The sequence below is a fragment of the Dacryopinax primogenitus genome, assembly GCF_000292625.1.
Source record: "Dacryopinax primogenitus strain DJM-731 SS1 chromosome Unknown DACRYscaffold_20, whole genome shotgun sequence".
NCBI lineage: Eukaryota > Fungi > Basidiomycota > Dacrymycetes > Dacrymycetales > Dacrymycetaceae > Dacryopinax > Dacryopinax primogenitus.
In genome coordinates, this window is record NW_024467217.1 from 856 (window position 1) to 21,501 (window position 20,646).

General features: G+C 52.0%; 10 protein-coding genes across 10 annotated transcripts; 5 read left to right on the plus strand and 5 right to left on the minus strand.

Moving 5' to 3' along the window:
* Positions 1–498: 498 nt before the first annotated feature.
* Positions 499–2,072, plus strand: DACRYDRAFT_110998 (uncharacterized protein; the record flags this gene model as incomplete). Its single annotated transcript, XM_040769158.1, has 2 exons — positions 499–1,100; positions 1,673–2,072. 2 exons carry the CDS (start codon positions 499–501, stop codon positions 2,070–2,072), a joined length of 1,002 nt encoding a protein of 333 aa, XP_040624913.1.
* Positions 2,073–2,548: 476 nt separating this feature from the next.
* On the plus strand, positions 2,549–3,517 carry DACRYDRAFT_110999 (uncharacterized protein; the record flags this gene model as incomplete). Its single annotated transcript, XM_040769159.1, has 2 exons — positions 2,549–3,069; positions 3,127–3,517. The coding sequence occupies 2 exons, from the start codon at positions 2,549–2,551 to the stop codon at positions 3,515–3,517; spliced, it is 912 nt and encodes a 303-aa protein (XP_040624914.1).
* A 26-nt stretch (positions 3,518–3,543) lies between these two features.
* DACRYDRAFT_118801 (cytochrome P450) lies at positions 3,544–5,314 on the minus strand (the record flags this gene model as incomplete). Its single annotated transcript, XM_040770660.1, has 8 exons — positions 4,966–5,314; positions 4,776–4,918; positions 4,478–4,730; positions 4,282–4,430; positions 4,146–4,232; positions 3,957–4,094; positions 3,620–3,860; positions 3,544–3,560 (listed from the first exon to the last, which is right to left on the minus strand). The coding sequence occupies exons 1-8, from the start codon at positions 5,114–5,116 to the stop codon at positions 3,544–3,546; spliced, it is 1,179 nt and encodes a 392-aa protein (XP_040624915.1). The 5' UTR covers positions 5,117–5,314.
* A 175-nt stretch (positions 5,315–5,489) lies between these two features.
* Positions 5,490–7,097, minus strand: DACRYDRAFT_71084 (FAD/NADP-binding domain-containing protein). The gene is made up of 5 exons (XM_040775933.1): positions 6,751–7,097; positions 6,470–6,702; positions 6,186–6,419; positions 6,007–6,136; positions 5,490–5,954 (listed from the first exon to the last, which is right to left on the minus strand). Exons 1-5 carry the CDS (start codon positions 6,976–6,978, stop codon positions 5,556–5,558), a joined length of 1,224 nt encoding a protein of 407 aa, XP_040624916.1. The 5' UTR covers positions 6,979–7,097; the 3' UTR covers positions 5,490–5,555.
* Positions 7,098–8,828: 1,731 nt separating this feature from the next.
* DACRYDRAFT_24568 (uncharacterized protein) lies at positions 8,829–9,499 on the plus strand. The gene is made up of 2 exons (XM_040773739.1): positions 8,829–8,964; positions 9,018–9,499. The coding sequence occupies exons 1-2, from the start codon at positions 8,838–8,840 to the stop codon at positions 9,302–9,304; spliced, it is 414 nt and encodes a 137-aa protein (XP_040624917.1). The 5' UTR covers positions 8,829–8,837; the 3' UTR covers positions 9,305–9,499.
* Positions 9,500–9,919: 420 nt separating this feature from the next.
* DACRYDRAFT_24569 (uncharacterized protein) lies at positions 9,920–10,801 on the plus strand (the record flags this gene model as incomplete). Its single annotated transcript, XM_040773740.1, has 5 exons — positions 9,920–10,019; positions 10,077–10,211; positions 10,262–10,413; positions 10,464–10,526; positions 10,578–10,801. Coding segments are annotated over exons 1-3 (321 nt in total), but the record flags the coding sequence as incomplete, so codon positions are not given.
* Positions 10,802–11,000: 199 nt separating this feature from the next.
* Positions 11,001–13,132, minus strand: DACRYDRAFT_24570 (chaperonin GroL). The gene is made up of 4 exons (XM_040773741.1): positions 12,831–13,132; positions 12,721–12,781; positions 11,447–12,670; positions 11,001–11,392 (listed from the first exon to the last, which is right to left on the minus strand). The coding sequence occupies exons 1-4, from the start codon at positions 13,054–13,056 to the stop codon at positions 11,170–11,172; spliced, it is 1,734 nt and encodes a 577-aa protein (XP_040624919.1). The 5' UTR covers positions 13,057–13,132; the 3' UTR covers positions 11,001–11,169.
* A 157-nt stretch (positions 13,133–13,289) lies between these two features.
* Positions 13,290–14,359, plus strand: DACRYDRAFT_24572 (hsp10-like protein). The gene is made up of 5 exons (XM_040773742.1): positions 13,290–13,311; positions 13,358–13,441; positions 13,493–13,678; positions 13,730–13,812; positions 13,865–14,359. The coding sequence occupies exons 1-4, from the start codon at positions 13,309–13,311 to the stop codon at positions 13,778–13,780; spliced, it is 324 nt and encodes a 107-aa protein (XP_040624920.1). The 5' UTR covers positions 13,290–13,308; the 3' UTR covers positions 13,781–13,812; positions 13,865–14,359.
* A 3,369-nt stretch (positions 14,360–17,728) lies between these two features.
* DACRYDRAFT_96679 (chromate ion transporter) lies at positions 17,729–19,385 on the minus strand. Its single transcript, XM_040777392.1, has 4 exons — positions 19,331–19,385; positions 19,152–19,273; positions 18,475–19,094; positions 17,729–18,421 (listed from the first exon to the last, which is right to left on the minus strand). Exons 1-4 carry the CDS (start codon positions 19,343–19,345, stop codon positions 17,781–17,783), a joined length of 1,398 nt encoding a protein of 465 aa, XP_040624921.1. The 5' UTR covers positions 19,346–19,385; the 3' UTR covers positions 17,729–17,780.
* A 370-nt stretch (positions 19,386–19,755) lies between these two features.
* On the minus strand, positions 19,756–20,620 carry DACRYDRAFT_24574 (uncharacterized protein). Its single transcript, XM_040773743.1, has 3 exons — positions 20,339–20,620; positions 20,039–20,292; positions 19,756–19,987 (listed from the first exon to the last, which is right to left on the minus strand). Exons 1-3 carry the CDS (start codon positions 20,376–20,378, stop codon positions 19,967–19,969), a joined length of 315 nt encoding a protein of 104 aa, XP_040624922.1. The 5' UTR covers positions 20,379–20,620; the 3' UTR covers positions 19,756–19,966.
* Positions 20,621–20,646: the final 26 nt, after the last annotated feature.

A 20,646-nucleotide genomic window follows, 5' to 3' on the forward strand; every position in this document is an offset into this window, starting at 1 on the left:
GGCTCTTGTCTGTGCTTTGTTTCGCCCTACAAGGCGGGCTCAGTGAGTCTGAGCGGGACGATCTTGTGACCACCTGCTTAGGCGACTTTGCTGTCCGCGACGCTACAGTGCATGTAGGTTATGTCTGTGGTTGTGGAATGAACACTCACTCTGGATCTATCTGTGCAAGACGGATGGCTGCTTCCTGTGTCGGAACGCAAGAGAATATTGGAATTACGGGCAGCATTGCAGGACGATCCCGGCTTCTACAAATGGAGCCAGGCTGATCACGAGCATGGAAGGCTTTTGAACGATACAGACCTCGCAGGGATCATAATGTCAATATGTGGCGTGTTGGTCCTTCGACAAGCTGCACCTTTCGAGCCAGTCATCTCGCCCATTGCAACAAATTTCGTCGTGACAAAGTCTGCCTATCCCTGTCTACGAGATCTTGCTCTCCACTATTCTCAGAAATTGCCCTGCCTCCTGTCTTCATCGCCATCTGCGGGTAAAACAATCATGCTCCAACATTTGGCACAAATGGTTCACGGCAGCGCTTCTCAGATCGTGTCCATACATTTGGCGGACACCTCTCTGGATGCTAAATCACTTTTGGGCACCTATGCCTCCTCATCAGTTGTCCCTGGATTATTTGATTGGGTTGATGGACCGCTTGTCCATGCTATGAAGCTCGGCAAGTGGCTGGTATTAGGAGATATAGACAGGGCAGCACAGGATGTCCCCAGCACCCTTCTTCCACTATTGGAGAGCATGGGCTCTTGCCGCCGGATAGGATCCCAACCATCTGTGGACGTGCTGGGCCGTGGTCAAGTGTTCGCAGACAATGAGTTCATGGTTTTTGCTACACGCTCCGTACCATGCTTTGTCCCGATCATCCCCGCTGCCGGTAATTCTCGGCCATTCTCGGCACCAAGGTTCTTGGGTCATCAGCATTTCTCCGAAATAACCCTTCCGGTCCCAACTCTTGATAAGCTTCCGCTCATCATACACGAAGGCTTTCCAAATTTGCACGATGACTTGATCCCTCTCATTATTCGCATTTGGAACACGGCTCGCGAAGCTATCTCTGTCCTGCAAGGAGATGCCAAGGATATCGATCTGTTAGCACTCAACCGCTTGTGCCGCCGTGTTTCATGCCTCGCCAGCGTCAAAGCTGAACTTAGTTGGAAACCTTTTTCCCATGAATAAATCGCACTCAGCCATGCAGTGCGGGAGGAAATTTTCTTGGAAGCACTTGATATTTGATTGGACACGTGTCACATCCATTACAAGACGGACAGCCCGGAGAAGTTATCGACACGATTGCAGCTTCTTTAGGCCTATCTAGCGAACGCATTCAATGGGTGCTTTCTCAGCGTATCCCGGAGCTTCAGTCTTCTGCACTGGAGGGTTCAACCGCCCTTGTTATTGGTCGAGTTTCTACTCAACGGATTCATCGTCATGTTGTCGTAAAGTCCCACCGACCATTTGCTTTTCATCGACATTCACTGCGACTGCCGGGGATTACGAGAGTTGTATTTGCCAGATAAACACCCACCGACCCTCTGGTCAATATCACCTCCCAAATGGAATTCCTGGAGGAACGTATGAAAACACTAAGAGCACAGTTGGGACACCACCGACGGAGTGAATGGTTTGCTAATGGACATGGCACCCATTCACGGATCGATAGTCTCATGCAAAGACTAAGCAAGACAGAACGGGACCTCGCAGCAATCGATCCTCCACCTATCACTCGCTCCTCCAATCCAAACATTATCGACGCCTTTTTCGGCGAGATTGAGCAGTTCATGCAGCAAGTTCTAGATACAACACGCGTAGATCGACTCCTCCACGACTCGACAGAAGAAGCTGCGAGACCTCAAACATTGCGCATGGCAGAGGTGATCGATCATTCAATCGATGCGTTTGTCCAAAGAATTCGAGAGATGTATGCACCCCTATTCGATCTTGTGTTTGGGGCCATTTTGTGCATGCGTTCGCTGCAAGTCGGCATCAAGCTTGCCTCACGGGTTGCAACACTGGAGGAGACAAAGATCGGGATGGCCCCGGTGACGACTCCCTTTGATTGACCCAATTCCCTGCAGCAGCAACAATATCTTGGGTCTGCGATGGATCCCGTCGTATTCCTCATGTTCCACCCAACTTGCTCGTGACAAACGACATTCTCTTGACTATATGCCTCATGGCCACGAGGAGCTGTCTCCATCCACTATTACAACCAGACATCGATCTCATCGAGCCGTTATATGAACTGCTCTACTCTTGTTGGTCAGACCAACAAGACAAAAACGAAGCCGAACGTTTGAACAAACAAAGTTTGTACCGTTATCGATCAGAAAATGAAATCAACCACGATGAATCAGAGGAGCAAACAATGGAAAGGGAACTCCACTTGCTCTTTCCTGACTTCGAAGTGGATGTTTTCCTGAAACCAGAAGCTGGCTCCACCTCACATCTTAACGCGTCAGGCTAGGGAACGAATACCAGTCTTCGAATATGGACGATCCACCAATTTTTTTTTGCCAGCTCGAAACATGCCTCCACCATGGCCGTGGATGTTGTCAAGACTCTTGTGGCCGAGATTCATTCAGAGCAGCTGGCTGGTATCGATTTTTGTCAGCTTCCCGATGCCCTGGATGTAGGGAGACAACTGTTCAGGCTCAACTATCTTAACAACGCGTTGTCGAGCCTATCGTATGACGAGCATGTACATTCAAGAAACAGCGATTTCTACTGGGGCAAGAATATACCCGAGCTGGAGAAGGTTTTCCTAATACTGTCAGAGCTCGATGCAAGACTGGTTCACATTTTGCCCCTATGTCCAGAACAAGAGCTGCTCTGCGAGATTCAGCCTCGCTGCAGAACAGTGCTCGCTCAGTCATTAGAATCTTCTCTGGCTCGGATATTGCCGAGTCTCGAAAGCCTCGTCCATCATATCGGTGCATGGGAGTTTGCCAATCGCGAAAACTCCTTATTAGCTCTCCAGAAAAGGATTGTTTCGTTGATCGTTGAATGGAGAAGAATGGAATTAACCTGCTGGGCGACGCTTCTTGATTCTGAAGAACGGTTATTCTCCCGGAAAACGTCACAATGGTAGTTCCTGATTTATGGAGCTGTGACCAGGCCCTCTACTGGTTTCAATGGTGAAGTGGCTTTAAAGGAGCTGTGCTCTCTCTTGGACGATTTTCTTACAAACAGTCCCGCAGGACAGTTCGGGGCACGACTGGATCTCATTGCTTCGTTTGGCGTCTACCTCAAGCGCATTGCCCACACGCAGTTCCGATATACCGAAGCAGCCGTTCTCGTGGGGTCTCTTGCAGTATACTACGAGCAGTTTCGCAATACTGTTCAGGAGTCCCTGCTGAAGGAGAGGAAGCCTTTAGAAGATGATATCCGCAACTTTGTTCAATTGGCAAGTTGGAAGGATGTACCCGCTCAGCTTCTTCTTTATTTCTTGTATCGTTCACTATCCATCGCTCAGGCCGGTAGAGTTCAGCATCTTCACCAAAAATAATCTGATTGCGATGGACATGCCACGCATTAATGCCAACGATTACCTACTCGGGGAGGTGACATGATCAGCAACGCATTGATAAAGACACGAATTCGGACTCACCGGCAGGGAAGACCTCACCTGCAATCACAGCACCGTCATCTGGGACAACACGTGGTAGTGGAAAGCCCACACCGCTGTGAATTCTCAGAGCCTCTTGGATACAAGCCGCGAGGTAAGGCAACTTCTCTGTCTCAATGTATGTTAGTTTTTTTACACTGAGGACTGATGAGGCAGAACGGGCCATTGCCGCGGAAAATGGTTGATCTGCTTCCAGCTCGAGGGAGGCTTCATCGATCTCCTTCTGAAGAGTATTGTAGACTCTTCGATCCCTACAAATGTAGTAGAACATTGCCGCCTACATAATCATCCCAGTTTTGTAATACATAATCACACTCACAGCCTTGCAATCCCGTTGCACTTGATCAGTTGTGAGGAGATCCTGTCCCTTCGCATCACGAAGCTCTAGCATCATAGACATCATGTCGGCATGATTCTCCGGGCTTGCGAGATGAACATTCATAGAGGATTGCATGAACTAGGTCTAATGTTAGGATGGTGAAACCAATTTGCAGGTGACGTGACGTACATCCGTGATGTCCTTATACACCTGAATATTTGTGGTGTTAAAGAACTTGCCAATGATGGGTCTCGCCCAGGCAGGCGCACGACCGAGCTACAAGCCCTGTTAGCATATGCAGACTTCGCACTGTGCTTGAACTCACTATTCCGCCATGGGCATTCCGATCAGCAAAAAGGGACTGATGTATGTTCAGTTGACTTGCCAGGAGACGAGAGAAGGGTAACTCAACCAGAAACCCGAATCTGTCGCCTTCCTCGATGGCACCAAAGCTGCGACCAACTGAGAGCTGACCTGAGGAAAGCTCAGCAGAGCGCATGAAATGACATCTTACAGCGTACCCGTTACATCATATGCCATGCGGTAGAACCACATGGACATGTCGGCTACGTCACTCGTCGATCCAAACAGCTTGTCAAGTTGCTTAACGAAGCGAGATATGATAATTTGCACATGAGGCTCAAGTTTCAGCAAGTTGTTCATGGTGTATACCGAGCCAACAAGGCGTCGCCTGTCGGTGTGTCGTGCTTCATCTCTGTCAGTGAAAAGACTGGGAGGGTCGGTAGGAATACGAAAAACATCATAGAAGTCGCTCTGAGAAGTCATTAATAAAATAGATCCTACCGAGTGCGGGCATACCTTGGAGAAACCTCCAGTGACGGAGTAAATCATCTTCATTGCGGACGGATCGCTTATCGATACCTCGTTTGGAGCGATCCGAATGATTGACCCTTGTCGTTTGTGCAGACGATCCAACACAATATGCCAATCACCCCGATATGCTACATAAGATAAGATTTTGTACCCAGGTCAAAACGGAACTCATTACCGAGGTAGGTTGACCAAAGGTTGGTCAGACTTGCTAGGAATGGTCCAGGATACTTCGACAGAGGATGTATGAAGCGTTGTCGGATCACATAGCCAATGACGGTCAACAACACCAAGAGCGAGAAGCAAATGAGGTCGAGATTCATGAGCATATCGGTGGGCACAAGAGAGGTACACGTCAAGCCAGAGAATTGTCAGAACGTCAGAGGGGAATATGAGTCGGGCACAGGTGCGCCTTTTATCCAGTGCATCTTTACGGTGTCTTGCTCGGTGCTTCTATCGTCGATACGTTGGGCATGCCCGAGCACCGTCCGCCAACTCATAGATCATAGATGCCTGTTCAATAGTAGCCGGGATGCCACCAAAGAAGGGGGTCATGATATGCACGCGATGGGCCGGATCAACTCTCATCCGGCCCATCGCGTGCGAGCATCAGGGTTCCACGGGTGGTCAACCCCTTATAACTGTGCTCGGAAAAGCATTGCGCAGGACGACGCACAATGTTTAACGCGTTAAACCCTCTTTCGGTATACCATTGAATAATGTACAGCCCAAAAACTACTCGGTAGAATATTCAACACGTTACCGCGATCACAGACGAGCGTGCCCGTTCGCAGCTTTCACCTGCACATCTTTCGCAAGCGTCTCAGCCCAAAACTGGTCAGCCGCTACGTCCGCATCATATCCGTAGAGCGCGTCTCCCTTCCTCTTATCCGACCATTGATTCCATTCATCCTGGTTCGTCCCAGGCTTTTCCATCGCAGTCTTCATAACGGTGTCGCGCGCGAGTTGCTCGGGTCCGTCAACTAAATGGTTGATCTTCTGGTTGAGACGGGCAGAAGCCTGAACTTCAGAGGTTCGAGGGTACCGGCCCGTCTCATAGCCGCGGATGAACACTGGGACCTGGGACTTGTCTTCAAGACGAGAGAAGATGTTGCCTAGGAAGGCAGCGTCCTCAATAGCCATGGCTGCTCCTTGAGCTCGATAAGGCTACCGATACATTCAGAACAACGTCCGACTCTATAGATAGAAAAGAGCTCACAAGCATGGGATGGCAACTATCACCGAGCAAGACGACCTTCCCTGAATCGTGTACCCATTTCTCCAGAGGCATGCGATCCATCAACCTCCACTTCAGGACAGAGGGCACGAGATCCAGCAGCTTCTGAACGCTGTTTACGGAGTGAGTCCGAAGTGAGATTGCCTTGGAGATTATCTTACCGCGGCTCCCAGCCCTCAAAGTCTTTGCGCATCTTGTCGGCACTGCCCTGCGCAGTCCACGACTCCACCGAGCCATCATCAGGATGTGCCAAAACCAGGTTGAAATCGCGCCGGCCGCGCACGCAATAGGCGACGATATGACGGTGGGGACCCATCCAGATGGTCATCTGGGGTTCGTTGACGAAAGGTGCCAGATCTGGATCCTTCAGGAGTAGCTCTGTGGGTAGAATAACCCTACAAAGATGTAAGTCGACATCATGAAAAACTGACAGCTGTATACGCACCGGTATGCCGCATCTCCAGTCGGCACAGGCTTGTCCTCGTGCCCGACGACGACCTCGCGAATCATGGACTTCACTCCGTCAGCCCCGATAATGAGATCAGACTTCACGACCTCGCCGCTCTGGAGGGTGCAAGAGGGAATCTCTGGGTCGATCTTTACAACGGTGCTCCCCAAACGGATCTCGACGCCGGCATCGACGACCAAGTCGTACAGCATCCGGTGGAAGTCGGCGCGCTGATGAGATTTCAATGAAATGACGTAGGGAAGCCAAGGGGGACGCACGTGAAGATGATAATAATGCGAACCGTAGTCAGGGAACATGTGCTCGAACGAGGTATACCCGATCATTTCACCATTCTCCCAACGTCTAAAGCAAAAGCCTGCCGGAACGACACCGAGGGCTTCAAGCTGCTTCCTCAGACCCCAACGAATAAGAAGCCTGCTGACGTTGGACGTAACCTGGATGCCGGCGCCGACTTCACCGATGGCGGGTGCGGCCTCGAGAATCATCACTCGGTGGCCAGCCTTGGACAACGTAAAGGCAGCGGCAAGACCACCAAGACCACAGCCAACGACAGTGATATCGATGGGACAGGAGGAAATGCGACCATCCCAAAGAGTGACATTCTGCGGAACGAATATTAGGCGTTGAGTTGCTATTGGTAAGGACGAATCCTGCGCACCTCGGCGATGTTCTCAGCATGAGCAGCCTCATCTGCCTTTGCAAAGTCTAGACCGACTTTGAGAGTTGCAGCTTCAGGTGCGGCAGTCATTGTGTTGAGATTGGCTGCTTGACTGAGAGGAACAAGGGAGGGCGGACAAGCGTTTGAAGCAGAGGGAGTATTCGACTTTAAGCCGGAGGGGTATTTAAACGATCAAAAGGGATGCCGGGAGCTCGCAGGGACGGCCAGTCTGCCGCGGGTCGGCCCCGGGAGAAACAGCCATCCGCCAACCATGGTCCAGAGAGGGCAAAGGGGGGGGGATCAGGAAGGGTGTGTGAGAGGGGAGAGGGGACAGCGTCCGTCCATATCAGGTTAATCCATTCATCCCCTCCGCCGCGCCACCAACTTGAACACGCTTAAAGGTTTCCCCCGTGTGGAGAAACGGAGCATCACTGGGGGATCATGTCAGTCAGTCACCTTCAATTGACTGGTAATAATACACCACAAAAAATGGTCAGCCCGAGTGTCTTGATGGACCTTGAATATCTCAGCACTACCCTTTGCCGGCCCGACGTCCCTGCGATAAGCGGTCGTGTCTGTAACACTCCCATATTTGTTTCCTGGGTCTCCCATCTCTCACTACCCTGTAATGTGACCAGCTACACACCAGGTCATTCGCGAATCAGACAGCGTTGTATGGAGCGCTGTCAACTCCGCGGTCGGCAGTCTCTGCTTGAACGTTATTGACATAATGACCGGCATGTCTCTGAACCGGGGAAGTTGCTGTCAGGCTTCTTTGGTGCCGCCGGCACGCCGGAGAGCCTAAACGCCCAGATGTCGAGGCTGGAAGCTCAGGCGTAGGCATCAATAGCGCGGACAAACCATATCAAGTAAGTTTGTCGGGCATTTACGCGTCCTTCTCGTGGTACACGTTCATGCGGCTGCTCAACGTTTATCCGGGCCAAGCAATCGGACCGCTGTTACGCGCAGGATCCACAGATGGGGCGTTGTTCTTGGCATATTGGGCCAGACTGAGAAAAAAAAGAATAAGAACGGGTGCGAAGTTGTCTGATATGTTGGTGGATGAGCATGACGATCATGAGAGCCTACGAAAGTTCGAATACAGGTATGGACCAAATACGGCGTTATCGATAAGATTGGAAGCGCCAGGACGACTACCATCGTCAGGGCGCTCATGAGGACTTCGAGAGAAGAACTGAATTGATGTGACGTGAGGACGGCTGCAACTGCGGTTCTCATGTTGCTGGTACAAGAAGACAGTCGAAGTCGAGCAAGAGAAGCAGCCGGACGAAAGCCCGTTTCTAGTTAGAACTGGTAGTTGCAGTCCTTGTATCGTGCCTGAGGGAATAGAGAGCCATTTTGAGCCATAAGCCCGGGAAATATTGACCTAATGCAATTACTGAATATGAACAGAGTATGAATAGAGGGAAAACGGTGGTGCGGGAGAACAAGATGAGTTGATCGTCAGTGCGGAGATGCGGAACCGGTCGTCACTGCCACCGTTTTGTTGCCCCACGTTGATGACGTCCTCATCGTCACCTCACCAGTGCAGTCCCAACCAGTGTCGGGTGTCTGCACCAATGGATCATCGAACCGCATCCAAACACTATAAAGAACAAGCAGTTGACATGACTGACTCCCAACATACACTTTATCCACGACCACCATAACACAAACAAAACAACAATGATCAACCTACCAATTGCACTCGTTGCGCTTGCTGCATCTACGAACGCACAACGCTACTACAATAATGGCTACAATAACTACGGCATGAGCAGAGGTGCAAGAATCGGACTGGGGATCGGGATCGGTACGCCGCTCACTCCTCTTCAACTGCACCATGTATGCTCATTCAAACCATAGCTGTTGCATTCCTCATTTTCCTATGCCTCCTCATCTCGTGCTGCATGTCGATACGTCGCAGGCGCGCTGCAACCCCGGGCCTAGGCATAGGAGCACCTGCGATGGGTACTGTCGGTGGTCCGGGATATGGGCCTGCCTACGGTCCAGGAATAGGTGGTGGAAAGAGATTCGGATTTGGGCAGGGCCGATTTGGTCGGGGAGGAATTGCGAAGCCTGCGAATACGTATCAGCCAGCTGTGGGCGCATATGCACCTGTAAGTCTTTCCGGGATTGTGGGAAAACATTGATACTGAGACGAGTTCCAGCCCCCGGCTGCCCCACCTACCAACTACGTATAGAAGCACATCTTGTATCCCCACGTTTGAACCGCATCGTATGATATCAATCCCGAGTTGTAAAGTTGTTGATGCCCTTGCAATCCAGATTGCGATCAGGTATAGAATTTATGTCCTGTTGTCACACTCCCGGACGCAGCATTGTCTATTGCTGGCACAATGACTCGAACATGTGTGTGGTGCGGTGTAAGGGTGCCTACCTGGGCTGCTGCCTTGAGGAAAAGCCTGGCAATGGTTACTTTCCCCTCCGGACTGCGATAGCGCTTACAGGATATGCCCAAGCAGCTTCTTCGGATGCATGCTCCCTTCACGAGTGCATGGCAGATAAGATACAGGCATTCGAAGAACGGGGGAAGCTGCTGTTGGGGTTTTGCAAGAGCATGCAGAACACGAGGCAGTATAGGCGGATGTCGCCTTCTCAACACAGGAATGCATTGCCCGAGGCGCTTCCGGGATTTAAGCCAGGCTTCGAATGGAGATGGCATGCATGTTTCATCTTCCAATAAATATCCACACTTCATAGTTCCCAACGAGCCCATCGCCCTCACTGGGCAGTATGGCGTACCCGCCTGGTCCGTCTACTCCCTCTAGTCGCATGAAAGCACTCCTTTCAAAGTCCAAAGATGCCACGATGAAGTTGGCAACCAGGATGAGTGGCATATCAATGGTAAGCATACCAAACTCCCCCAGATAAGTGGTGCTCACTAGTAGCTGTATAATACAGAGAATTAACGCCAATGATAAGACCGTCGACGAGATCTTGCAACGCCCTCCAAACACTCGATCATCAAGTGCAACTGGGTTTAGACGGAATGACCAAATTCCCGCCATACATTTCCCTGGAGTTGGAGTGTTTTCAGTGAGTCATTGTTACCGTTTTCCTGTGTGAAAATGCTTCCAATTGAGAAGCAGGCGGACATTGGATTCTATCACAGCGGTCCTTCGAGATATCGACAAACACAAGTACAAGCGCAGTCTGATTGTCGACGACCTGATGGCGAGAAGGACGATGGATTCCCTAGACCGTCAAGTTACATTACAGGAGTTCCGATGGTCGCTTGTTAGCATTGTTCTTTGAATTTCCAGTTCCATGGGCGCTAATCCCCAGCAGATCTCCATTGCCATTCAGAATCAGCAGACCAATTCATCGCTTCATGTAACAAGGGCCCATCTTGTATGTGGTTTGACGGCTAAGCCAATGAAGACTGACTTTTGTCGGGCACAGGATAATTCAATTATCCAACTCAGACGCATTATCCAGATCCAGGCATTTTTTTAGCTTGGCCCTTTACTACTAATAGGTGAGGCCTTGCGAGAGGCTAAGCAGTCCTTGCAGTTTCCTTTTGGCTACGCAAATCGTCGTCCTGCATGGCCTAAAAACGGGGGAAAAAATCAATGCACTGACTCCTCTTTCTCACTTCGTTCGTATCAATGGGCTAGGTTATGATAGAACTTCCAAGGGATCCACAACTATCTACTTTCATCTCAACACCCGTCCTTCTGTTGAGCTTTATTGCTCGACTGGGTTTTCTGGGTTACACACCGGACGACAACACTTCGAAAGAACTCACATGTTCACAAACAAGTGTTCAATACTCAGATTTCAATGCTCAATTTCCAAGACTCCAATTTCAAATATGATGTTGCCATTGTTCAAGAAAATGGAGTAGTGCGTTCCCCCCCTAACATGCTTATTAATGCAGTGCAATTGAGCGGTGAGTTATTGCTTTTACCGACAGGTGACAACCATAAATGGGCAAGGATAAATGCAAGACGAAATGAAATACAAATGAAGCGATATCAACGCCCAAATTAACTCAGAAGCCCATGCCTCCCATACCCCCCATACCCCCCATCCCACCAGGGGCACCACCCATCGGAGGCTGCTTGTCTTCAGCATCCACAATGCAGCACTCGCTCGTCGTCAGTAGGGATGCGACACCGCTAGCATCGAGCAATGCCTGTTTCGTGACCTTGACGGGGTCGATGATACCGGCCTCGAACATGTTGGTGAACTTGTCCTGGTAGGCATCATAACCACTGAACGCGGAATCAGCACATGTACCATAGAAGGGATAGACCAACACCACTTACAAGTCGGGCTTGTCGGCGTACTTCTCGAGCAAACGACCAGCGATCACAGCACCTTCCTGACCAGCGTTATCCGCAATGATACGCAACGGTCGGCCAAGCGCTTCCCGGATGATCGCAACACCAAGCTTCTGGTCGAAGTTGTCCGTCTGGACGCTGTCGAGTGTCTGACTGGCACGGAGCAACGCAACCCCACCACCAGGGACAATACCCTCCTCAACAGCGGCACGAGTCGCGTTGAGCGCGTCATCATACCGGTCCTTCTTCTCACCGACCTCAACCTCGGAGGAGCCACCAACCTTGATGACAGCAACACCGCCGCTCAGCTTAGCAAGGCGCTCTTGCAGCTTGGTCTTGTCGTAATCGGAGGTGGTCACGTCGTTCATGACAGCGCGGATCTGCTCACAGCGAGCCTGGATAGCATCCTTCGAGCCTTCACCGTTCAGGAGGATAGTGTCATCCTTGGTGATTGTGATGCTGCCAGTGCTGCCGAGCAGGTCGGGAGTCGCGCGGTCGAGCTTGATGTCCAGCTCGTCGGTGAAGACAGTACCACCAGTGAGGATGGCGAGATCACCAAGAATCGACTTGCGGTTATCACCGAAACCAGGGGCCTTGACGGCAGCGACCTGGAGCTGACCACGGAGCTTGTTGACCAAGCAGGCGGCAAGAGCTTCGCCATCGATATCCTCAGCAATAATTACAAGTGGGCGACGAGCCTGAGCAGCAGCCTCCAGGGAGGGGAGGATATCCTGGAGCGCCGAGATCTTCTTCTCAGATAGAAGGATCAGGGGCTTCTCGAAGTCGGCTTTTTGGGTCTTGACATCAGTGATGAAGTAAGGGGAGATGTAGCCCCGATCGAAGCGCATGCCCTCGGTGATCTCGATCTCATCCTCGATAGTCTTGCCCTCCTTCACGGTGATAACACCCTCCTTGCCAACCTTCTCCATAGCGGTAGCAATTAGCTGGCCAACATGGGTATCGCCATTGGCGGAGATAGTCGCGACCTGGGCGATCTCCTCGGAAGTAGTGATAACTCGCTTGTTCTTCTCGAGGTACTCGATCACCTTCTCGACGGCCTTTTGGCTGCCTCGACGGAGGTCCATAGGGTTGCAACCAGCAGCGACATTCTTGACGCCCTCGGAGTAGATAGCGCGGGCAAGGACGGTCGCGGTTGTTGTCCCGTCACCGGCCACTTCGTTGGTCTTGTTAGCAACATCGGTAACAAGACTGCAAAGAGAGTCAATTGAAGTTAACAACACGATAAAAATGGTCCATACCGAGCTCCGAGGTTCTCGAACTTGTCCTGCAGCTGGATAGCCTTCGCAACCGTGACACCGTCTGCCCAAGGCATGAGTAACAAATTATTAACCCAAACAAGGCGACCAACCCTTGGTGATCTTGGGGCCACCGAACGACTGCTCGATGATGACGTTCCTGCCCTTAGGACCGAGGGTGACGCTGACGGCCTTTGCGAGGATATCGACACCAGCGAGCATTGCCGCGCGTCCCTCGTTAGAGAAGCGGACCTCTTTGTGTGCCCCACGAGCAAGGATAGACTTGGAAGCCTGTGCGCTCTTCCGTAGAGCAACGCGAGATGAGCGTGCGGCGTGCATGATGTCTAGTGGTCGACAAGGGTGAAGAAGGCGAAAGAGGTCGAGGAGAAGGGGAGTGAGAAGAGGAAAGGAACGGAGTGGCGCAGGGTTGAAATTTCTGAGGCAGCCCGGACGCGCAAAAAGCTGAACCGGTCGGCCTTGACCGGAAGCAAAAAAGTTCGAGAACGCCGGGGAAAACGGAGACGGTAGACGGGCAGAGGCAATTAGCCTTTACTCCTTCGTTGTTCACCACCAGGACATATTAAAAAACAGATGGTAAGAACGTTAATATTCTTACAAGTCTCTTTCTTATCAAGTACAGGCATCTCAAGTCACTTTCAAGTCCATCAAGAGCCTTATGCCCCTCCTCGATCGCGTCCTCGTCCAGCGGTTAAAGCGCGAGACAGTGCGCCGTCTTCCATTTGCTATCAGGTTTTATAGGCTGACGCGTCTACAGAAAACCGCCTCTGGCATCTTCCTCCCCACCTCTGCCACTGAGTCCCCGCTCCCCGAGGCCACCGTCATCGCTGTCGGCCCTGGTGCACCCAACAAGGATGGAAGCATTGTCCCCTGCCAGGTGAAGGCGGGTGACCGAGTCCTCCTTCCCGGCTGGGGCGGAAACTCGATCAAGGTTGGCGAGGACGTGCGTACACTCTTCTTTTTAATGCGTCATGCGTACTCATTCCGGTTGTAGGAGTTCCACCTGTTCAAGGACTCGGAAATCCTTGCCAAGATCCAGGAGTAGATTGGGCGTCCGCGAATCTCTCCCTGTATCTCGTATGGGTGGCTTTGCATGCCTCATGGGCCATATTCATCTTTTAATCATTAGCATGTACCGCGCACCCCTCAGCAATGAAACCTCTTGATCATACATTCGGTGCTCAGGTGCTTATACGTACATACCGGTGTACCGGGCGCCCGCTCTAAGGAGATGTGGGAAGCTGTTACCTTTCGCTGAATCTGACATCAAACACACCGCTCCTTCAACCTGCTTCCCCTGCTTCCTCTCGTCTCTCCTCAGCAGTAACATCTACCATACTCTGCAGGTCTACTTTGTCCACCAGCGCTTGCGCTTTTCTCGTGAGATCCCTCGCTTCTTCAGCCGTATCCTCCAGGTCATCCACCTTCCCCTGGGCCTCCGCCTCGACCATCGCAGCTCTCCTATCAACGCTCGACCTTCCCCATTTTGTAGGTGGCCCTCCCACACCCGGGAGGATCTGTTCAGCTCCCAGTGCGATCGCCATCCCGGTCTCTTCATCCCGCTTGATAATCCCCTTACCGGAGATTTCCACTCCTTCAAGTGACAGCAGACTCTTGATGTCCCCGTCCCCATCCCCATCCCCATTGACGTCGTTTGCCTCTGCATACGGTGCATCCCCAATGAACACCGCATTAGTCGCTGCCTCTCTGGGATTCATGCCCTGGTCTTCCCATTGTTCTTTGCGCAGCTTGTATTCCCATATCGCCTGATCCAGCTGCTCTAGTCCGGTTCTAACGCACTGCTGCAACACCAGCTTGAGTCCGAGCTTCAGCGCCCAACGTAATACTGGCCGAAGAAGCCAGGCCAGCCAGGAATACTTGCTGTCGCGAAGGCTAAAGTCCAGGTCGGTGATAGATACGCTCACGTTCTCGACTGTGTAAATGCCCGTTTCGAGGTCAGCAGGTAATCGGAGCTCGATGTCCATCCCCAAACCGGATTTCAGGATCGAGAAATCGATGATACCATACTGCTCCTTGAAGGGTGGGAACCAGGAGTATTTTTTGAGAGACACCCAGAACGGCACGTCGTGGATATTGATACGAAGACCGTCGAACCGTATCCGCATGGTTGAATCGAACTCCGTGGGCTCGTCCGGAGCGGTAGAGACTTGAACATCGTTAGAAGTCGTGAAGCGAAAGTGGTCGGGGAAGAAGTTTGCGCTCTCAAAGATGACGTCGTCTAATACGAAGGCCACGTCTGGAGAATCGAACTCAAAGCGCGGCATTGGCACACACTGGATAACTCGGGCAACAGCGGGAAGGATCACATCCGTGATATCTCGCCAAACGGCGATAGCCTCCCCTTTCGCAACGCTAGTCACAACGTAGCCCATTCCAATGGTGTCCGTTATGACCTTCTGCACGGCGAGAGCAAGGTTATTGACATGCTTGTCGGTGAGAATACCGTTGATAATCAGCTGCAGCTCAGTCAACAAGTCCGTCGCTGCCTTTTTCCATTCGGGCTTGATTCGTAACAGCTCTTGTCCCTGACGGTATATCTCCTGCGTACGTCTTATAGCAGCGACGGTGCTCGCATATGGCCGGTCGGTCAAAACGCGGCGAACGTGGTCGTCGAGTGCCTTGAAGTACACGCTCAGGTCTGGATCGGCCGTGATAGCTTTGACTGTGGTATCCAGTGCTTTGGTCAGCGGGTTCAGCGACCGGTTGGAGAGGGCCTCAACAATAAGGCGTAGATTGTGTAATGCGGCCCTTGTGTGCTGCGAGGGGTCGGAGAGGGATACAGAAGCCAGTGTGGAGGAAGCCGCTGACGATGTTTGGGTGGTGTATTTGTATGCCAGGTCGATGAGGGTAATGAAGGCGGGCTGGAAGGACGGGTCTGTTTGCATATGTTCGAACAGCTACGCATAAGGTTAGAACTTGGTAAAGCTGCATCGAAGCGACTGCTAACCATCCTGAATCTCTCTACTGCCTGATCCTCAACCTCCTGCGCAATGACCTTCTTTGCTTGCTCCGGTATGGTCCCATCTGTTTCGGGTGCGCCGAGTACTTGCTGAACGACCTCCTTCCCTTCATTCACGTCTTCCTGCAACCCTGCAGCCCTCTTTCTTTCCTCCTCTGTTGGTCGGAGTGTATCAGCTACTTCTGCCAGGGGCTGGCTGATGCTCTCCGCTGCATCACTGAGCAGCGTGGCTGGCGATGTAGTGAGGGCGCTGGTGAGGAAGACTCGGGAGATCGTGCCCAGAGAACGGAGAAGACGGTGATAGTCTTCAGTTAGATCTTTTCTAGATTCCGGGGCCGGGACGTCTGCATGACGTGAATTCAGCACACCACTAAATCGTTTGGGGAGGGTTTCGCACCAGCTTTCGTCCCCATTCGAGATCGTCGACTGTGATACCAGACTTCCTGGAATTTGTCATCGGCTTGAATTACATTCAGTTCATAAACCAGATTGATTAGTTATAGGGCAGAACGCACCATTCTTAGCCTCCCCGAACTCTTTCCGCTCCAATAACAATGACCGCGCATCTCCGACGACTCTCCTCCCACTCTCGCTCAACGCTTTCCCCGAGCGTTTTGTGTCATCAGGAGGATTGTTCACATCGGTTGCTTGCCACTTGATGGCCTCCGCGAGAACATTAGAATCTGTACTCGAGAGGGAAGCTTACCCGCCCCTAAAGCGCCGAAACACCTTGCGAGATGGGTCTGGCGAGGTGGAAGATGCTCCGATCTTGATGGACCGACCGGGAGGTCTGCACTTTGGACAAGAGAGGGGTGTGTTCGTTATCTGCTGCTATAGACATGGTTCAAGGTGGACGAACGGCTCTGAGGGAGGATTACATGGTGACCGGGACATGGGTGCGGGGAAGTCGTGATTAGCCCTAGGGACAAACTACGTCATGTGCAGGGTTGGCTCCTCAATTGCCGTTTTCAGCAGCGCGGCGATCATGTCTCACAACTCACGGGCGCTTGTGATAATCCAATAAATTATGAGTCCATATCAAGGAATGCCGTCCTCCGATATCCATTTCCCTCTATAAGTACTAGCAATCAATGTTGAATTGAATGACCTTCGTTTTCTGACTGGGAACATTATTATCACCCTTCCGGTTGACTTGGAGATTGTGCTTCTTCAGCGGAATCTGGTAGCAACGGCTGGGTTGGGGTATCCTCTTGTGGTTCTGGGACCTCTTCGATCGGACGCTGAGTCAAATTTAGCTCTGAAATCGATAATGTGTGAAGCAGCATACCAGCGTCTCTTGATGTTCATTCTCCGCTGTCAACGCTGGGCCTGTGGGGTGCGGCTCCTCTCGCAGCTGTACCTGATTTCCCTCTAAAGCAGCGCCAATCGTGCTCTCACCATCGCTGTCTCTCGCCCTGACTCGCTGGAGAGGGGCACCCCATTCCTCTTCCTGTGCGCCTAATACGGCTTCTTCCCCATCGCCTGCCATCTTCTGGTACCTCCTTGCTCTCCTCAAGAACAGCGATCGCCGGAGTTTGCGCCAGGGAGTGACCCAGTAGATGAGGCAGAGCACGCCGACTGTTCTGCCTGTAAGCTCTCACTGGGATGCTGGAGGCGATTGAGTACAAACCAGAGGTGAGAACGATGGCTACTATGCCAGCGCTACTGACGGCTGGGGGACTGGGAGCGTCAATAGCGGCAAGATCTGACCTCCGACTAACAAACGCGTCAGCCTCTGAACGTGTGTGGAAGAGGGACACTGACCCCAGCAGCGACAGGAGAAGGGTCATAGCGCGTTTACTATCAAATTACGATGAGAAAGGCATTGGGCTGAGCGTTTTGAGGACATGGCTGTGAAAGAGTGGGCGCGCTGCGGATCAGGGGAAAGAAGCAGAGGCTGGGAACTGGTTCCTACTTCCGAAAATAGACGCGACGAATTCATCAGGAGGGGTGTTGACCATGAACTCCTTGTTACTATCCCAATCAGAAATCAGAGGATTTATTTCGTATATTCCTTTCTATATACCCGATCAATACGATAGACTCTCGCCTGAATTCTCTCCTTCTATACCTGCAGTGTCCTTCCGACGGCGCCGTACCAACACAATCCCAACACTGCACCCACGATGATTGCGATCGCAGGCGAGATACCGAACCACGCGCTCTGGGAGTACGTCAAGGCTGCGACGACGACCCACCAGGGATCTATGGCAAGACTCTGCCCCGCCGTTGCTTGTGGGGTGAGATAACCGATTTCCCATAGCCTATACACAGCTGTGAATACGAGACCAACGGCCGTGGCGTTGATCCCTTTGAGAAAGCTGACTATCCATCGTCTTTTTCGTAAGACTTGCCAGATGCTGAGCGTCGAAACAGCGAGGACGATCCCAGGTGTAAAGATACCTACGAAGCCGACCAGCGCTCCAAGAGTCGTTGGTAAACCGAACGATTGAAAGGCAAGAGCACCGAGGTAGACGGCAAAGTTGAAATTCGGCCCTGGAAGGGCTTGGATGATGGCGATACCGAGTAAGAAGTCGCGGGCGGAGACCCAGCCGGGATCGACGACATACGAACGCAGAAGAGGGATTACAACTGGCCCGCCGCCGAATATGATTGTCCCGGCTAGGTACATGTTGGCGAAAAGGTCCAACACCGGCGAGTGGGATGGTATGGTACTACGAGGAACAAGGACGGCGATCAAGGAGCCTGGCATGGCATTTGTGAGCTATGGGTTGGTAGGCCCAACATGACAGACTCACCGATGAAGAGCACAACAAGGGCTAGACCAACCTTCATCGACACATTGGTGTGTGGGCGACTAGAGATTACGAGGTCAGGCTGAACTGCCTCTGCAACAGCGGACACAGTAATGTCCTCCTTCGACGAAGGGGCATCAGGCACATTCCGCCGCCGTACAGGTTCTGCTGCCGCGGAAGAGCTGTCCCCCGCAGCTCTCGTATTAGTTGGGATACGTTCGAGCTCTATGTCTTGCTGCTGCCCTGATTGAGCATCGATGGGTTGTTGCACTGCTGAAGCCGCGGGACGACGGCGCGTCCCATTCAGTGCATTCTTGGCCTTTGTGACGAACGCGGCTAGTCCTCCATTCCAGGCGGTGGTAGCAACCCCTCCAATGACAAGCAACATAGGGAAGTACCATAGTGTATTGTAACACATCCCAGCACAAGCACCAAAGATGACCAAGGCACGCGTCCACTGGGACGTGATAGCTTTATTGGCTAGTTGAGTACCGGCGAGACTGATGATTCCCACAGTAGCAGCGTTGAGACCAGAGAGCAGGCCATACACGGGGAGGGGCAGGATCCCGGCGAGTCTCTGCACGCCGAGACTGAAGGCATACATAGCGACTGCACCCGGAAGACTAGCGGCATGGATTTGTGAGAAACTTCGATAAATACCGATAGTAGTTGACACGCACCTCCAAAGGATTAGCACAAGGATAGCGGCCAGTGGCCCGTGATGCAATAGAGTAAAACAGAAAAGGAGCTTAGTGCTTGCCGGACCGGGAAGAGCCTGGCACAGACCAAAGATCTCTTGGTACTGGTGTGGCAGAATGATCGTCAAGAATGGCGGCGTCTCGGAATAACAAGTTCTTACCGTCTGTTCATCCATCCATTGTTCCCCACAGGCAGCGTCCTCTCCGACAAAGCGCTGGTGAAATATAGCAAAATGTGCTGGCGGCCCTCCAAAACCGATGAAACCAAGATCCCAGGTCCAGCGTAAGAGATTGGAAAAGTTATGTTGTGGGGTTTCCGGCGTTGCCGAAATTGCGGAATTGTCCGCATTCCGAGGAGAACGCCTTGGACGCTGGAAGAGGCGCCGGATGCTCGCGGAATAGTCCGGAGAAAGAATATGGACCCGAGGCATAGATTATCTTTTAGGAAGCTGGAGTTCAACGGCTGAAGAGCACGATACAGAGTTGGGGAGAGTAGTGAAAGAGCGAGAGCCGGAATTGGTTCCGAGCGCTCTCGAAACATCAGTCGGTCCGCTTGGCAGGGTGTGGATCTCATGCCATCATAAAGCGCATAACAAGGATAATAAAAGGACAGATTCTACACAACACGTCCACCAAATTAGTCCACGGATGTGGGAAACAGGGAGGCCGGGAGAAAAACTCCCATCGCCGTCACTCCACTCCGCACTAACAGGCATAGGTATCACACTTCCATGGTATCCACGAACACAGACCGCGCCTTCCATTCCCACCCTACTCGAGAAAAAAGGATGCCCGAACTACAGTTTGTCAGGTGGGCGCTAAAAAGATCGGTCAATATGAGCGAAGAATCGTGGCAAAGACATACGCACAACAGTCTCTCCGGATCCACGACTTGAAAAGCTCCCATTCGAATGGTCGTCGAGCTTGAAGAGCACTTGCTTGGGATTGTCTGCCAAGGTCGGGGATGATGGTCGAGAATCTGATAATTCGAATTCGGTCGCTGGGACATTTCGGAGAGGTGCTCCCTCTGCTTGCTCCTCCTCGTCGGCGACCCGTGTACGTCGTCTACAGCACCCAGCGCTCCATGGGCTGCACCATAGGACAACCAAGCCAAAACAGGCAGCTGAATGACATCAATATGGGCCTTTAGCGCGGAGGCAAGGACGCACTGATGGACAATAGTACAGAGAGCGTGATGACCCAGGGCATGGCAGTACCACCTTCCATCTTGCTAGTGATGTAATTAAGCTTGCTTGAACGAACACCTAAATGAAGGAGACAGTCGAATGGCTGAGGAAGAGAGTTGCCTTTCTGTTGAGCGCCAGATCATGCTCGTGCGGGTCTACCAAGGGGCCTTTTCAGATCGTCGAAGGCTGACAGGCTGTGTTCGCCTCAAGTCAGGGATGCGTGAGACTTTAATATTGTTGCCTTGCCGTTCAGGAGGCGGGGCATGACTACCATTGAAGATGGCCGAAGC

Coding starts and splice junctions, on each gene's coding strand:
- DACRYDRAFT_71084 (XM_040775933.1), bottom strand. CDS start 6,978: ATGATTCTCGAGGCCGCACCCGCCATCGGTGAAGTCGGCGCCGGCATC. Junction 6,703..6,750: donor CGCATTATTATCATCTTCAC/GTGCGTCCCCCT, acceptor AAATCTCATCAG/CGCGCCGACTTCCACCGGAT. Junction 6,420..6,469: donor ACTGGAGATGCGGCATACCG/GTGCGTATACAG, acceptor ACATCTTTGTAG/GGTTATTCTACCCACAGAGC.
- DACRYDRAFT_24568 (XM_040773739.1), top strand. CDS start 8,838: ATGATCAACCTACCAATTGCACTCGTTGCGCTTGCTGCATCTACGAAC. Junction 8,965..9,017: donor CGGACTGGGGATCGGGATCG/GTACGCCGCTCA, acceptor TTCAAACCATAG/CTGTTGCATTCCTCATTTTC.
- DACRYDRAFT_24570 (XM_040773741.1), bottom strand. CDS start 13,056: ATGCACGCCGCACGCTCATCTCGCGTTGCTCTACGGAAGAGCGCACAG. Junction 12,671..12,720: donor TTCGAGAACCTCGGAGCTCG/GTATGGACCATT, acceptor CTCTCTTTGCAG/TCTTGTTACCGATGTTGCTA. Junction 11,393..11,446: donor TACGCCGACAAGCCCGACTT/GTAAGTGGTGTT, acceptor TTCCGCGTTCAG/TGGTTATGATGCCTACCAGG.
- DACRYDRAFT_24572 (XM_040773742.1), top strand. Junction 13,442..13,492: donor AGCGGTTAAAGCGCGAGACA/GTGCGCCGTCTT, acceptor ACGCGTCTACAG/AAAACCGCCTCTGGCATCTT. Junction 13,679..13,729: donor CGATCAAGGTTGGCGAGGAC/GTGCGTACACTC, acceptor TTCCGGTTGTAG/GAGTTCCACCTGTTCAAGGA.
- DACRYDRAFT_96679 (XM_040777392.1), bottom strand. Junction 19,095..19,151: donor CTTGTGCTAATCCTTTGGAG/GTGCGTGTCAAC, acceptor CCATGCCGCTAG/TCTTCCGGGTGCAGTCGCTA. Junction 18,422..18,474: donor CCTTGTTGTGCTCTTCATCG/GTGAGTCTGTCA, acceptor ATGCCATGCCAG/GCTCCTTGATCGCCGTCCTT.
- DACRYDRAFT_24574 (XM_040773743.1), bottom strand. CDS start 20,378: ATGCCCTGGGTCATCACGCTCTCTGTACTATTGTCCATCA. Junction 20,293..20,338: donor CTCTGTACTATTGTCCATCA/GTGCGTCCTTGC, acceptor GATGTCATTCAG/CTGCCTGTTTTGGCTTGGTT. Junction 19,988..20,038: donor GTGGATCCGGAGAGACTGTT/GTGCGTATGTCT, acceptor CGATCTTTTTAG/CGCCCACCTGACAAACTGTA.